This window comes from Odontomachus brunneus, unplaced genomic scaffold, assembly GCF_010583005.1.
Source record: "Odontomachus brunneus isolate Ranch 3 - 2012 unplaced genomic scaffold, Obru_v1 Obru_scaffold_076, whole genome shotgun sequence".
NCBI classification, from domain to species: Eukaryota; Metazoa; Arthropoda; class Insecta; order Hymenoptera; family Formicidae; genus Odontomachus; species Odontomachus brunneus.
Window position 1 is genome coordinate 1,150,850 of NW_022639526.1, and position 16,187 is coordinate 1,167,036.

The 16,187-nt window shown below is 36.6% G+C and overlaps 3 protein-coding genes across 5 annotated transcripts in view; 1 reads left to right on the forward strand and 2 right to left on the reverse strand.

The window, feature by feature from the left end:
- The window catches only part of LOC116847322 (single Ig IL-1-related receptor-like), a 151,074-nt gene extending 147,947 nt beyond the window's left edge, over positions 1 to 3,127 (reverse strand). Inside the window, exon 1 of the mRNA XM_032822205.1 lies at positions 1,770 to 3,127. Within this exon, the coding sequence (XP_032678096.1) occupies positions 1,770 to 1,987 (218 nt within the window). The 5' untranslated portion in view covers positions 1,988 to 3,127. The remainder of the gene's footprint in view (positions 1 to 1,769) is intronic.
- Positions 3,128 to 6,744: 3,617 nt separating this feature from the next.
- LOC116847307 (probable cytosolic oligopeptidase A) lies at positions 6,745 to 11,768 on the reverse strand. The gene is made up of 11 exons (XM_032822163.1): positions 11,492 to 11,768; positions 10,763 to 10,926; positions 10,199 to 10,584; positions 9,851 to 10,007; positions 9,527 to 9,763; positions 9,019 to 9,145; positions 8,352 to 8,736; positions 7,984 to 8,096; positions 7,719 to 7,886; positions 7,394 to 7,525; positions 6,745 to 7,145 (listed from the first exon to the last, which is right to left on the reverse strand). Exons 1-11 carry the CDS (start codon positions 11,575 to 11,577, stop codon positions 6,920 to 6,922), a joined length of 2,181 nt encoding a protein of 726 aa, XP_032678054.1. The 5' UTR covers positions 11,578 to 11,768; the 3' UTR covers positions 6,745 to 6,919.
- Positions 11,769 to 12,130: 362 nt separating this feature from the next.
- Positions 12,131 to 16,187, forward strand: part of LOC116847311 (zinc finger protein 341-like) — an 8,283-nt gene continuing 4,226 nt past the window's right edge. For all 3 annotated transcript variants that reach the window (XM_032822180.1, XM_032822181.1, XM_032822182.1), the window contains exons 1-8: positions 12,131 to 12,377; positions 12,919 to 12,993; positions 13,077 to 13,338; positions 13,534 to 13,912; positions 14,057 to 14,251; positions 14,445 to 15,008; positions 15,241 to 15,510; positions 15,587 to 15,733. In XM_032822180.1, the coding sequence (XP_032678071.1) occupies positions 12,347 to 12,377; positions 12,919 to 12,993; positions 13,077 to 13,338; positions 13,534 to 13,912; positions 14,057 to 14,251; positions 14,445 to 15,008; positions 15,241 to 15,510; positions 15,587 to 15,733 (1,923 nt within the window). In that variant the 5' untranslated portion in view covers positions 12,131 to 12,346. The remainder of the gene's footprint in view (positions 12,378 to 12,918; positions 12,994 to 13,076; positions 13,339 to 13,533; positions 13,913 to 14,056; positions 14,252 to 14,444; positions 15,009 to 15,240; positions 15,511 to 15,586; positions 15,734 to 16,187) is intronic.

Here is a 16,187-nt window from a genome sequence, read left to right on the forward strand (position 1 = left end):
CTCTCTCTCTCTCTCTCTCTCTCTCTCTCTCTCTCTCTCTCTCTCTCTCTCTCTCTCTCATAGAAATTTATGCTGACTTACTATAAATCTTGCTCATATTCTTATTCCCCCTCATTTGTTATCCCTCTTCTTCCCATTACGTATTTACTGCAGAGAGATTCTCAAATAATTCTCACTTTTAGTTGCTTCCTTTTTAACCACAATCGATTTTTATAAACGCTGGAGATGAAAATGACTTATGCTTTTTCCCGCTAAATTTCCGCGAGTAATATAAATGTAAATAACAAAATTATTTATCTTCTATTCTACTTTTCCGAGAATTTTATATTCTAACTTAATAATAGAAAATTATTTTACGAAGTAAATGAAACGTTTAACACAATCTCTGTTCTAATATGCATTTTTTGCAACTATTTTAATCACCGATGATAACATAAAAATATATAAAAATTTATAAAAGTCTGATCTGAATGTGTGATATCTCTGTAAAATCTACCTATAAAATGTCAGCTAGGAAGACAGCTAAGAAAAAGATACTCGCGCTAAGAACGACTTCAACGACTTTTAACATCCACTCTGTATCGGTTATACTCGTACGAGTGAACAGGTTACCGCTATATATCGTGTACAAGGGTAGCGATAACAAAAGATGTCTACAAGCGAGTACTTCAAGTATGAAGCGAATACTTTGCGCTAAAAGCAAAATGTCATTCGCATAATGCGAGCGCTTCGGCTGACAGCCTTTGTGCCCGAAAGCACTCGATTCGTTTTCATTCGCATTTATCACCTATCGAGACGCGTACGCGAATAAAAGGGAAGCAAAATGCTCACGGAAAGGTGGAGAATGAGCAAAAGCATTTGCTCCGTGAAAGAAACGCGAAAGGAAAGGATATTTCCCCGCATAGCAGCGATTTTCAAGTCGCGCAAAAATCCGCGACGACGTCTTTCCTTTCATCAGAATTAAATGGGAAACCCCTCTATTTTCGAAAAAAAAAAATAAGTATTCAAAGAATAAAAAAAATTCAAGTTAAAATTCCTAAAATAAAATTAAAGAAAAAGACAATATATACATATATATATATATATATATATATATATATATATATATATATATATATATATATCGGAAATGTTACAATATAATTTACGTTCACAAGTTTCGTTATTGCATGACAAATTAAATGAACATATATGAATTTTCTGTCATCTCACACATAATATTAAACGAAAATTTTGCTCATACTCCAGTGACAATAAATACATGTTACATAAAAATTATTAAACAATATATTGGACACTACCTAAACGGAAAAAGGTTCGGACGCAATATTTTTACTAAAAATAAATACACGCATATATTCACTAAAAAAATATTCAAACACGCGTATTTTTTTGCAAAATGTTAAAATAAGTGAGAACCAAAGGTAAAGTTTCGCATGTTATAAATTTGTATCGTGTTTTTTCTTTCAAGTATAAATTCGGATAGCTCAAATAAAAATGTCTAGAATAAATTTTAAAGTATCTTATGTCGTCTTAAAATTTTGACATAAATCATTTTGACATCCATCTTTTTACACGTATATTTTTGTCATCTTTTCTCGTTGCTCCGTTATCTGAATATATAATCGAACTTTAAAAAAAGTCCCACTTATTATTTTACCATCTCGATATAAATTAAAGTATTTTCCGTTACTCTTGTCACACAACATTATCTAAGCGCCCGAACTTTCGTTCCACGGTAATGTGTAAAGAATCGTGTAAAGACTCACCATTCGATGCTCCTGTATCCCCTGAGGCAGCAGTGAAGGGCCTTGAACGCACCCACGTTGGCGTACTCCGTGGTAACGACCTCCTTCGTGAACGACAGGCCACCCGGTAGATTGCCGAACTTGTACTTGGTGCAGTAATCCTTCAGCTCGTTGCCGTGGCCGATCGCCGACAAAATCGGGAGCGCGACGACGATCCGCAACGCGACCGACATTTTCATTTTCGCGTCCGTTATTCGCGTGCCGCACGATACGTTTAATTAATCGCAGTCCGTTACTGACGTATCGCGTAGTGTGATCGAGATTCGGCTGTCTCGACGATGACAACAGCAACAGCAACAACAATGGCAGTTCGTCATTACAAACCAAAACAAACACACTGCTCGAACGCGTCGACCGCCGCTTGATGCTTGAAATCTCACGACGGAACGCGCGAATTTTCCGTCTCGCTAATGAGACGGTGAGACGTGCGTGGCAAAACGTTCGACGATTCCGCGAACTCGAGAGGCCGCGGTCGTGTCCGGCTCTAACTGACAGTTAGCGCGCGTCGCGTCTCGCGAAATTCACCGCCGACACTGCGTCGGAATCACCGTTCGCACTGTTCTCACGATGACTCACACGAACGCGCCATTCCAACTCGCGATTCGCGCCGTCTGATGTCCGCGACAGTACCGCTAGTAATGGAGAGATCACGGCAGGTCGCGTCATACGAATTTCGCCGATAACGAGGCGCGAGAATGCACGCCAAACTCTCTGGCGATTAATTTATCACTGCGTAAATGCGCGAGATCCGCGACAATCAACCGTTCGCGTCTCGAATCACGGACGTGTACTGTGCACCGGCCAATCAAGTCGCACGGTGTGAAATTATTGGCGCCGCGCGTAATACACTTTACCCCGCGATTCAAAGCGCGCGCGACGATCGCAATTCAAATTCCGTGAAAGCACGGGACGCCATATTGCAGCCGGTAAATCACGCTCGGATAAGTCCGCGCGGGCCGAGCACGCTTTCTCCCACGAAACTCTCTGACAGCGAGAGGAGAGTATTCGCTGTTTGCCATCAAACACGGCGCTTTGGGGAACGCATTTACCTGGGAACATCAAACACTTGGAGGAGCACGTCTCTCTTTGTCAAACCCGCGCGCACTTCCCACTGTCCGTCTCTTTCACTTAGCTTCGGTCCACTCCTTCTGTATCCTCTTTCGAGAGACAAGGCTTCGCGGTACGGTTAATATTTGCACAAACAGTCAGTTGTCCAAACGCGACGGCGGCTGTTTCTCGTCTGGTCGTGCGATAACGACGGGAACGCGAGATCACTACGCGACGCGACGTACCGCACTGCACGCAACCGCACGCTACGGCCTCCGGCGACTCACTGACTCGCACACCGCGCTCCCCCCCTCGCCCACGATCTCAACGAGCCGCCTGTTGCCTCGCGCCGCTTCGGGCGTTTCCGCCGCCGCTCGGCTCGCGCCGCCGACACCGCTACCGGCCGGCGTGTGCTGACAGGCACAGCAGTAGAATCTGCGAATTCGTCTTCTGTGGATAAACAAACGCATTCTTAAACATTCCTTGCAGAAAACTCGTGTAGATCGAATATTTATGAATCAGAAATAATTAATCTAAAAGCTTTCAAGCAGCGACGGCATTTCTAAACACGTCGTTCAGATGATCTCGTCACAGTCATGAGACGAGATTTCACTACGCGTTTTAGTATATACTATCGCACTAATTAAATTAATTAAATTATAATTTCTTGACTAATTTTCTATAATAAAGAAGAACGAATCGGTAAAATTCACACATTGCTGTTCTCTCAAATACATGAATTAAAGCCGGCAATAAAGCGAATTGAACGTAAAAAAATCTAATTTCTTCTCTAGAGTTATTATCGCGACATTATTTATAGATGATGATTTAAAACCTTGATTTTTTTCATCGAATTTCTTCGGTCTTGTAATGCCAAATTATACGAGTAATTATAGAAAACCGATAACATAAAGCATACATCCGTTCGTAAATTGCTTCGATTAATGGGAGAAAGAAAAATGAAATTAAATACAAAACTAATAACAGTAAGAAAGTTTTGTCGTGAAAAATTGTTGTCTTTGGTCTTACACATTTCTCCGATATTTGTCTTGATTTTCTTTATGACAAGCTATACTAGTACGTTCGTAAATAGTAAAACTACGTCTTTAGACAACAATAAATCGCTATCCTCGAATATCACGTTTCTCTATCGTTGGTTCTATAATAGAAAATCTTTAAATGTTTATATATGTATATATATTCAAGAAAACACTTGTAGTTCTTCGGTGATATTTGTCAGAGATCTCTGTCAATCGTTAGTTCTGTATTCGAAATTATATACATCAAAGACTAAGAAAACAAAATAAATCTAACGAGCAACATCGATTTGCTATGTAATATTTATTATCCATTAATCAACAATTTACTTTGAAGCTTTAACTTCAAACTCGTATTTGTTTTTGTCTTTCTAATCAAATAAAATTTACTTTCGTTCTCGTTGTCATACGTGCAAAATCATTCGATTTAAAATCTCCAGTTTTGACTGAAACAAAATTATCTGAGCGATAATCATATGTCACTCACATTAGAGCTCGCGTATTTTAATTAACAAGCTATCTACTAAAATCTTAAATATAATATAAATATAATTCGCAAAATTTATCTCACGACGATATAAAAATTTTGTTTTTATAATTATGTAATTCCAATTACGCAGTTCTTTTTAATTATTATACAATTATGTAACTTTATAATTACGATCGGTGACTTACATCGGTGAATTACATAATCAGGTATAATTTCATGAACTGCATAAATTACATAATCATGTTTTTCAGAAACAGCGTACAAAGTCTCGCGGGAGGACGTAATATTACGTCAACAGGGAGGAACATGACTTTCCAGGACACCCGGTACAAAGCGACATAATACCGCGCGAGATGCCGGGATACTGATGGAGAAACGCGCGTCATCAGGCCTGAAGAAGCACGATCTCGGCCCCTCTGTTCGTCGAAATCTCCTTTGCGCTCTCGGCGCGATTAGACAGTCTGGTGTACTCGTTGCGCTTTTACGACGTGCACTCTGCTGTCGCCGGGGTTACATTCTGGGAACCGTTGCGGTCACTTCTCCCCGTCTCTGCGTTGCGCGACAGAACGTAAGTACGTATTGCAACAACGATAGCGACGTCAGCGAGTTGCATATTAATATGTTTCTAAGCGCGGACAATAAGTATTTTATTTTCCGTTTCTGGCGCGAGAAAGCACTACCTGTTGGAATTTTGTCGTAGACTTAGCCGCGCCTAATAATCGAAATGTTATCGAAACGGTAGCGAAATACGGAACGTTCAAGCCGGAATCAAAACCACAACGATCTTGCGAAATGTGATTGGAGTTACAACAACGTTGGTGTGAATTCAACTCCGTGAAGCTCTCTTGTTTCTTGAAAATAATTTTCGCTAACGTTGTTTTCATTTCCATTCGCGTTTTTATTTCATTCTACCATTTTCGCTTTTTTCGAAGTTCTCGCTGCGATTTAAACGCGTCGTAATCCTGCAAATAAAACATGCGAATAAAATAAAAATATAAACGTTCGCACACGTGTCGCTCGTTTCTACAACGTTCAGGTCTTGTCCTCACCAATCGCACGCGGATAAATTTAATTAAACAAGACGTATTAGTAAATTTAATTAATGTGGGGAACCATATTGACATCGTAAATAAATCCACTTTACTATAAATAAACGTGATCAATGAGCTCATAAATAAATTTTACACGTGCGACGCTTGATAATGACGCAGCGAGACATTTAGTATTCATGCGGAGAAGGTGACTCATAATCCTACCTACCTACCGCGCCGTAATATAACGGGTGGGAATAGGATCGCAAACGTCTGACACCGCACAATAGAAAGCGCTTGACCGGGAAAACCCGGCCTGTTCGCGACCGTTAATCAAGTGCCTAATCTCCGGACGAAAAGCAGAGTCTTCATCAGGACGTGTCCTTTCGGCCGCATAGCCTTCCTTCGAAGTGTTTCGTCGCGCGAACGATCTGCGGAGCAGATAATTATAATAAGGTAATCGTAATAGATCATAAAATAACTTCTAAGAATTATGTATGTAAAATAGATTGACATAATTCAAGAGGTTGCAAATTTCCGGTTGCAAAACAAACTGCAATAGCTTCCGAGAAATTTACTTTGCACACCATCGAGTTACGCATTCGCGTTTTTTTTTGCGCGTATTTAATCGCGCCTTAATAATCTCATCCCATTGCGGACGTTTCTTTTTTCACATTATCTTTCCGAGAAATTGATTATGAGATAACACGAATTATACGGATATACTATATATGTTTATATTACACAGTACACAATTACTCAGCAAATAAGTTTCGACGTTAATTAATTCATATTTAATGATTTTATATGATCCACATATGATTCCACTATTATATAACAAGCGGTCGTACGAATGAACGGAAAGGCCACCATTATTAACAGATGTAAAATCAGAGATTGATTAATGTTAACAAAGAAATCGCGTTTATCGACAAATGAAACTTGGAAATGTAACAACCCATAGACGTAAGAATACATGGACGGAGCAAAAGGTGCGATTATAGACGAGGGGCTATGAAGCCTAAGAGGCAAGAGAGGTACATCGTCGCGGCCATGTTGGTATAGGAGTTTTATATCTATTTTCACTGTATAAAAACAGTAACCGTCGCCATCTTAGTATATCAACTCCATTACAATACATACAATTATTCCCCTCACCCCTTGGGTTTCATCCCTGCGACAATTCACTCCGTCCACGTAACAACTATAGTTTTTTATTTGATTGGATCTTTTGTCGCAGTCTCGACATGTATCGAAATCACTACGTATTTAGTTTCAGCTGGATGTGGTACTTATACAGATAGTAATTTATTGCATAATATAAATCGGTCTTAATATATAAATCGATTTATATTATTATATAACATGTAACATTTTATATACATCAGTTTATAGTATATAATATAAATCGACTTTACTAATCTTTCGGAATTTACTATATAAATCTGATTTATTTTTCCGCTACGCTGCGAACAGTGGCAAAATCTATCTGATCACATAGTTACATCACTTTGTCGTTCGCGTTAAGCCGACGTTATTGAGCAACGCCTGCGGACTTGGATCTCTGCCTCTGAATTTCCTGAAAATCTCAGCAGCGGGGTAACTGCTACCCAGAGCTAAAAACGTGTCGCGGAACCTCGCGCCCAATTCCTTCTGTTGTGACTTGTCGTCGGGTTTGATTTCCTGGAACGCCGTGTATAAATCGGCGGCTATCATCTCCGACCAAATTTTGCTACAAAGTAATGTTTATTTCAATGTCTCAACATCGTAGCTATATTTAGTCATGATCATTGTGAACGTTAATTAAAAACGTAAAAAAAAACAGGCAATTATTAAGCAAATGGACGAGATACACAAGTGGCAGTAATAATAATGATAGACGGTAAAAATTCGTTAAATCGCGAAAGTTAAATGTCAATTCGAAAGTGTTCTGTTCACGGGGCACAGATTTATGAAAACTTATGAAAACAAATTTGTTACCTAAAATATGCAGCTGCCCATCTACCACTCCATAAAGCCTCGAAGGAACAAACGTGGACATCCCTTTTTTCAAGTGGCAACGCGAAGTACTTCGGCCACAGTTGTTTCATCATGGGCACCCAAAACGTTTCACTACAATTTTTCCGACAATTAAACAATTGTAATTAACTGATTCGGCAAAGTCCAAAGCATCTTTTTAAATCAGAATAATCAAATTATTCTACTTAAAGGCAACGGAAATATCTCATTTTTTAGACTTAGTCAAATTATTGAATTGAGTTTAGAATTGAAATAAGATTTTCTATCGTGATAAATCCACGCTTACCTGGAATGCAGCTCTAGATCCATTTGCGAGAGATAAAGTTCCTTGCACAGTTTATAGCCGGCAAAATACGATCTCATGTTCTTAATGTTTTCAATAATCTCCGCAGGCAACGGTTGCTTCGTCTCGTAATGCTCGGAAATTTTACGTAGCATAAATGGTTCGTACAACCTATCAATTAAATACACGATAAGATATACAATTACATATCATAAACTCATCCATTCACTTTATTAACTTTACATGTTTGAGTAACTTTGTTTCGTACCAGTTTTCCATGAAGAAATCGCAAATAAACACCGCGTCCCACTCTACGAATGATAATCCGGCAATGTCCGAATATTCAACTGTGGTTAGCAAATGCTGTAGAGCATGTCCAAACTGCAATATACAAGAACTATGTGTAAGATGATTAATTAATGAAGAAAGAGTATATGAATATTTAACGATTTAATAATATTAATTACATGATTAAATTATGAATTAAATATACAATTAGGTGGATTGATTATAAATGAGCATATTAACTATATAAATTGAAAAATTAAATTAATTATTAATTAATTATTAAATTAATATATATACATACATTGAATGTATCAATAATAATGGTTTAAAGGAAGGTACAAGACCCACCTTCTGGAAGAGTATCTGCACGTCCCTGAAAGATAGCAGCGAGGGTTTGTCGCCTATCGGCGGTGGGAAATTGAAAATCAGAGCGAGCAACGGATTGCTATCGCAAATTTTGCTCTTGCTCTTGATCGTGGACACCCATCCCGAATCCTGCTCTTTACGAAACTTGTCTGCGCCTCTAGCGTAGGGATCCAAATAAAAGTTTGCAACAGGAACATTGCTAGACACATTCAAGTCAAACACGTCGTAGAACCGAACGTCCTTGTGCCAAATATCGGCCTTTTTACTCTCAATAATCTTCACGTTGAAAAGAAATTCGATGTGCTCGAATAGGCCTGATAACACGGTCGGCAACGGGAAGTACGGACTCAGTGTACTATCTTTACAGCTAAGTAAGATATATATATATATATATATATATATATATATATATATATATATATATATATATATATATGTATATATGTATAATTAATAATAGAACTATATTCTTATATTACTATAATATGTATGACAAAAATATGCATAAGTTAGGTTGTATTTACGTTTTGTAAAATATCTAATTTTACGTTTTGTAAAATATCTTATTTAAACGACAATTTAACACTATAATATGAAATTTTTTATTTTTCTCTAAAGGACCTTTCCATGAAAATTTTGATTTACTTACTCGTATAAAGAATGACGTTGTTTTCTACTCCAATATGCCACATCCCACACCCTTAAAGTGTCTGTAAAACCCCTCTCCTTCGCAAAGTCTGTCAAACTTTTGATTTCTAAGTCCTGAACAGGTCGTGCTTCGATAAAATATTAAATAATTATTTATTTAAAAAAGAAGAAAAAGAGTAAGTCAATTAAAAAGATCTCGTTATTAAATACATATCGTTATTAATAAATATATCATATCACATTAACAAATCAATTGTTACTAAATTTCAATGAAAACTTTTGAATAGCACTAACACTTTGATGATTTTATAAAACATTTTCACTAAACTAGTTACTGATATTATAATAATCTCTGGTGATTTCTCTGATGATTACGTAATTATAAAAACAGCTATACTATTATATCTCTTGTGATAAAATATACGTATTCATGTTTTATAATAATGTGTCATTTGTTTCATATTAAATATTTTATAATAATTTCATAATTGTTTTATAATAATAGTTACCGATGCTCCGTAAAGTTTCCAGCGTATTTTGCAAATTCTCCATGTTACCAGCCATTTTTGTGTTCATACTCATCTCTGCAAAATGCTTGTATCCCAAACGTTGCGCCTGCTCGAGTCTTCTACCTCGCATTTCCTCTAAAGTTACGCTGGCCTGAACAGATCTTTCTTGGTATGTAGAGCAACGGATGACATCGGCTTCCCAGATCGTCGCTCTCAGTTTACGATCAGGACAATGCTCTAGTTACAATGAAACGAAAAAAACTGAATATTAAGTGGATAGAGCATTAATATACAATTGTCCGTAGAAATGCTAAAAATACATACCCATAAACGGTTCCAAGATGTACGGCTTTAAAGTGATTTTCCACGGACCTAAGAAAGGTTGTTTGGGATCGAGCGCAATAGTCTTAAGAAAATTCTCCGGAAAATCCTCTACGATTTCTCTATTATGTATCGTGATACTGTAAGCTCCTGTAGCACCCTGATAATGTAAGACAATTTTAATTTAAATCATTGCTAAACTTCTCCAAAAGCACGTTACATATGTTTATTTGAATCTCGATAAAGAATATGTTGTTAAAAACGTATATAACAAAAAAATTGTATTGTATATAAAAGAAAATTATCTTTTAACTCGCTATATATCTTATAATTATTGATATAGACACAAACCTCATATTTTGCTTTGTATTCCTTAGCTTTGAACCCAAGATATTCTACGTCGGCCATATATAAATCGTATTTTTTATCTTCCAGATTCAAGCCATTCAATGTACCTTCCAATACATATTTGCTCAATACTCGCTTTTGCGAGTGTGTTAATTTTATGTCTTTATTCTCTAAAGCTTCCTTGAATACTCTATAAAGTGATATATTGCTGAATTTACTAGCTGCAGCTCTTATTGCGCGCTCGTGAATCCCCATGTAAGATTTTGTGGGCATAACGCTCTGGTTGCCAAAATATAAAGTTTTTGCTATGCCCCATGTAGTCTCTAAAGGCAAATACGTATCCTCGATTGTATGAAGTAGATCATTAAATACATCTAAATCTTTTTTCGCTATAAAAGAATGTAAAAATTAGTGATTAAACAGAGATTGCATATTTCTTTATCCAAAATGCATGATTATATTTTGTTCTGTTACTAATATAAATTCAAAAATATTCTATATATATTCATAATATACTATATCAAAACTTTCAAATTTTATCACTTTATCTTGGTATTAAGTACCTACATTCTATAACTGTTTGCAAACTATTTATTTTCTCTTCGAATTCCACAGTTTGTCTCCCAATAGCCGCAATACATTTCTCAATTGTAATTGTGTTAAATTCAGGTAAATTATTATCTTTTAACAAAGGATTCTTCTCAGACGACTCTTCACCTATTTCTGGTAATCTTTATATGAAAAGTAAAATTTTTTTAAGTTAAATAAGTTAACTAATATATGTAAATATAAAAAACAAGCTCAATACCAATAAAATAAACACACAATAAAATACAGAAGACATAAATAAGTAAGAAAAAAAAATACATAATATAAATAATGAATTAAGTAATTAACTTCATAAATTAATATAGTCTGTACGATTCTCTCTATACATCAATAATAAAAATCAATCAATGTAAATTAAAAATAATACTATAAAAGATACACGAAATCATAGACATTACGCAATAAATATAATGCAAAAAATATTAAATATATACAAAATAGCAGATATATACAAAATAAGTGTATAAAAATACAGATTAGGTTAGGTTTTTACACAGTACAAACAGATCGAAATATATATTTCAATTATGATTCTAAATAGTGATATTACAAAGTAATATCAAATATGCAAATGCCACGAAGGCAATAATATGTAACAGCAGAAAAGATTTGCAAATATATCACAGAAAAAATATATATATTTAAATAGAACTTAACCTCTTTACAGAATCACGAGAATAAACTTACAAGACTATGTAACCATGCCGTTTGGGTATTTTCAGGAAATTATGCCGCGTCGAGGCAATTCTTCTTACACAGAAAGACACTGCCATTTTGCTTTATATGTGAAATTACTTTCTAATCTTAAAAATTCATTATTACTTTATCGAGGAGAATCAGCCGCTCCGAAATTTACGCGGTCTAGGGATCCCCATAACCAGTTTCCGGTAAAAAGCCCTATGCTGTTGCATGACTCAGATAAAACCTGAGAGCGGCCACGCTATACGTTTGGCCAGCCCCCTGACACTAGCTGTCATATCCTTTGTTACGACGGACTAGACAAAGACAGAGCGCTGTTCGAGACAGTCATGCTTTCTCTTATCCCGTAACACTCAAGAGATAACGCGCGTCCCAGATAGTATATATTTCAGTGATTAATGTTAAGACATGGAGAATCCATGTTCTCAAGCACGCATTTATGCGTTTAGCATGGACACGAATCGCCAGAAAATGGACGTAGAATGGACACGCACCAAATCGATACTTTACCGGCAGCCAGAAAATAGACGTAGAGAACGTAATTCCTCACAAATGTGTGCAGATGGCGCATCGGACAGCGTGAAAATCAGTGTCGTCCAAAATGTATGGCGTGACCGCTCTCAGGCTTCTCTCTGCATGACTTGTCGCGCTTTGAGGTTAGGAATCGACATATCGATCAGAGCACTGGCGCCGTTTCGGTAGCAACAAAGATGTAAGAATACTCTTGTTATGTTGACACCTCGGTGGATTACTTTATTCTTCGTGTTTGTCAAGTCGTGAGGCAATTTGGCCTTGTACATTGCTATCCCGCTACAATGAAACATTAATCACGTTCCCGAAGACATGGCGCAGTCTATTCTCGATGCATTGACAGGTAAAAATACGTCGCTACCTAAGTGATAGGTGGGGTTAACCAACTCCAGAAACAACAACCTTTAAAGTCCTTTTATACCTTTGTCAAATTCTTGTCTTTTGCTTTTATTTTACATATTTTACGCGCTCAATCTTTTAGACACATTTGACAGTCTGCACATTTAGAGTTTTGCATTTATGCATAATTTGGTAAATATATAAAGTAAAGGTCATTCACAGAATTGTTGTGAAAAAATTTGTCGTTAACTTTTAAGTTTTTTGATTAGTGAACTTTAATAGAAGTCTTTTTTCTAAATAAACTCTCATTGCACGACAAATCACATGAATGACAGTAACAACAAATCAAATTTGATCAAAACAAATCTTAAAGGAAATCTGTATATATATAACATGACTTGTTACCAATATTTATTATATTTATAAAATCATGTAGTATTTGATTTGATATTTTCTAATCGTCTGATTTTCTAATTGTAAACTGCTATTATATGTAATTTATTACTACTATCGTGACTTATTTTATTGACTTACTTAATGTTTAGGTGTCTCATTAGATGGTTCTTCTGTACAATCCCTGTTAGAATCTCAGACTTTAATAGCTGAAGTTGAACAGTCAGGTATATACATATATAAAAAAGATTTCTGTCAATATTCTCTCATAATATTAATTTGTTTTATACTACAAATGTTTCTTTACCAGCAATTGATCAAGATGAGGAGGACATATTCCAGTGTGGCAAGTGCAAGAGCCAGTTTACATCATTGCAGATGTTTATACTCCATAAGAGAACACATCAGAAAACACAGCAGCAGACTGTGGATCTGTCTCAGTTTCTGACAAACGACGAAAGTCAAGTGATGCATACAGAAGATGATGTTCAAGATGAGTCTCAATACAATTCACAAGAGACTTTTCAACTTGGTGAACCAATTATCCTCGAAGAAACAGATATGTTATTTAGGTATTTTGTTTTTATCCTTCTTCTAATCTTCATTTAGCAACTGCAATTATAATGCTATAATATATTTATTGATAATAAAACAATATATAGTTTGCGATATTTTAATGAGGATTTTGTTTTATTTTTAATGTTTTGTTTTATATCAATAGATAATTCTTTATCTTTTTGATTTTTTAACTGATTTTATTATTACAGTGTGGATCAGGATTCCACTAATTATTTCACAGCAGATTCCACATTCAGTGTGCCCATCATTTTAAGTACTGAGAACCTAGATTCTTTTGATGGAGCCTCCATCGAAGGGACGAAAGAAGATTCGAACGAAGTGCCATCATTACCACTGCAAAACGATATCTCTCAAGAGGACGCTTCGAGTCAGCCCGAGCATCCGAGTGCCTCATTGACGGATAATGAACCATCCTTGACGGACAATGAACCACCAACCTTGGAGGACGACAAGCCGTCGCCCTTGGAGGACCATGAGGCCACCTTCGAGGATAACGACACATCCTTCCAGGATTATTCATCCAATGAATTGGAAAATGACCAATTTGGCCAAACACAGAACTTAAAGGTATTTTAGAATTTTGTTACTTTAAATTAATATAACAAATTTAATATAATTTAGAGTAGTAGTAAATATTTACATAAATCAAAGCACATAGTTGATTTTTTATATTGTACATACTGACTTTTATATTTGATTACGTTGTTACAGTACAAGTGCGGCTATTGCAACAAGCAGTTTGCAAAGAAGTTCTATTGGCAGCAACATGAACGCTCTCACACTGGTGAAAAGCCCTATCAATGTGTAGTGTGCGGTCGTGCGTTCGCACAAAAGTCCAATGTAAAGAAACATATGTCCTCGCACAAAGTATGGCCTGGCACCGCGATACACTCGTTACCACCTGAGGTAAAACTTTCTTAATACAATCAAAGTTGAACTTTAGTTTTCTTTCTTATTTTACTTTTACATTGGTTGTGCTTGTTAATCTTTATTTCTAATTAAATTAAAAATTAAATATTTAAATTATTCAATATTTAATTTTTAATTTAATATTTAAATATTTCGGATCACATATATCTTATCTCAAAATTGCGTTTAGGCGCCTCCGGATGGAAGCATCGACCGCACATATCACTGTCAGTTCTGCAGAGAGACGTTCGACTCGTACAAAGCTCTGAAAGGCCACCTGATCGTCTCGCACCTGGCGCTAAAAGTGTATAAGTGTGTACAAAGTAGTTGCAGTATGATGTTCTCGGAGCTGGAGGATTTCTTGGAGCACACGCGTAGTCACAAGTGCTCTGAGTATCGGTGTCACGTGTGCGGCGAGGTATTTAACACTCTTTCGGACCTTGGCCGCCACCAGTACGTCCACTCCGTCCAGAAGCAGAAGACCACCGAGAAGTACTACTGCTGTACAGTCTGCAAGTCGTCGTTTTCAAACTTGGAAGCACTGCAGCATCATCAGGAGACCACCACACACGATTATGTGTGTTTACATTGCGGCAAGAGTTTTCTTGTTGAAAGATTCCTACGCCGTCATCTTAAAACCCATTCAACGTCGGCAAGATTCGCCTGCGAGGACTGCGGCAAGGCCTTCAAGACGGAGCAGTACTTGGCCAATCATAAGTTAATACATAGCGAGGAGACACCTTTCGCCTGTCCGGTAAGTAAGACGAAAGAATTGTAAAAAATTTCACGTTAATAAACTTCACAAATTTTAAAAAACTCAAAGTTTCGTAAAAACAGAAGGCAATGTCTTTAAATTTAATCTGCAGATTTAACATTATATCGTGAGTTTTAATTTATCTAAACGTCTCTTTTTTTCTCACTTATACGTACAAAAGTACCAATGCTTGACTAAAATTGATATTTACATTTTTTATATAACTTTATAGCATTGCTCAGCCCGATTCAAGCGAAAAGATCGGCTGGGTCGTCACATGCTGATCCACGACCTAACTAAAAGACTCAAGTGCCCGTTTCGCGGCTTTCTAGGCTGCATGAGCGAATTCTCGCGACCGGACAAACTTAAACGGCACTTGTTGACGCACAACAATGTCAAACGGTTTAGTTGCAGCCATTGCAACCGCAATTTTCATCGGGCGCAAGCGCTTAAACATCACGAAATGAACAAACACAGTCTTAAGTGTGACATTTGCTCTCACGTGAGTTTAATTTACTTTTTTTATACCGATATTAATTTTTTGAGTGACTCTAAATCATTATTTTTGCACATCATAGGCATTTAAAACTAAAGAGCAGTTGGTCACTCACAATTGCGAGCAATCGGGGGAGACTAAGAAACACACGAGCTCTCAGCTGCCGAAGAAAGCGTCTGGATCGTTCAAGCCGAGGAAGCCCACCCCAAAAAGACAAACCCAAAGTTGGGTAAGTCTTTAATATCCATGAATTATTATTAACTGAGATAGAAAAAGATAATAAACTAATTTAGGGTTTTCTAAAGTAACATTCGCCTTTGAAAATGTCTATTTTCGAAAATTACGTCAGATATACTTATTTCGTTCTGTATCGTTTCCGGGGTGACAACGCGTGTTTGTGAGACTCTGTAGCACACCCAGTACCTTGAAAATATTTTTCCAACATCCCAAAAGCATCCCCATAACGTTAGATTTGTCATAGTAGCACATACGGATTCTCGCGCATGCGCAGTGGTACTTATTCTGCGCATAGGCCGAAAGTAGGCTATGTTATGGTAAGTTATAACTTATTTCGCAATAGCGTAGGGAGCACTATTTCGGATAGTTTTTTAGGGTTTTCTAAAGAAACATACGTTTTTGAAAATGTCTGTTTTCGAAAATTACGTCAGATATGCTTATTTCGT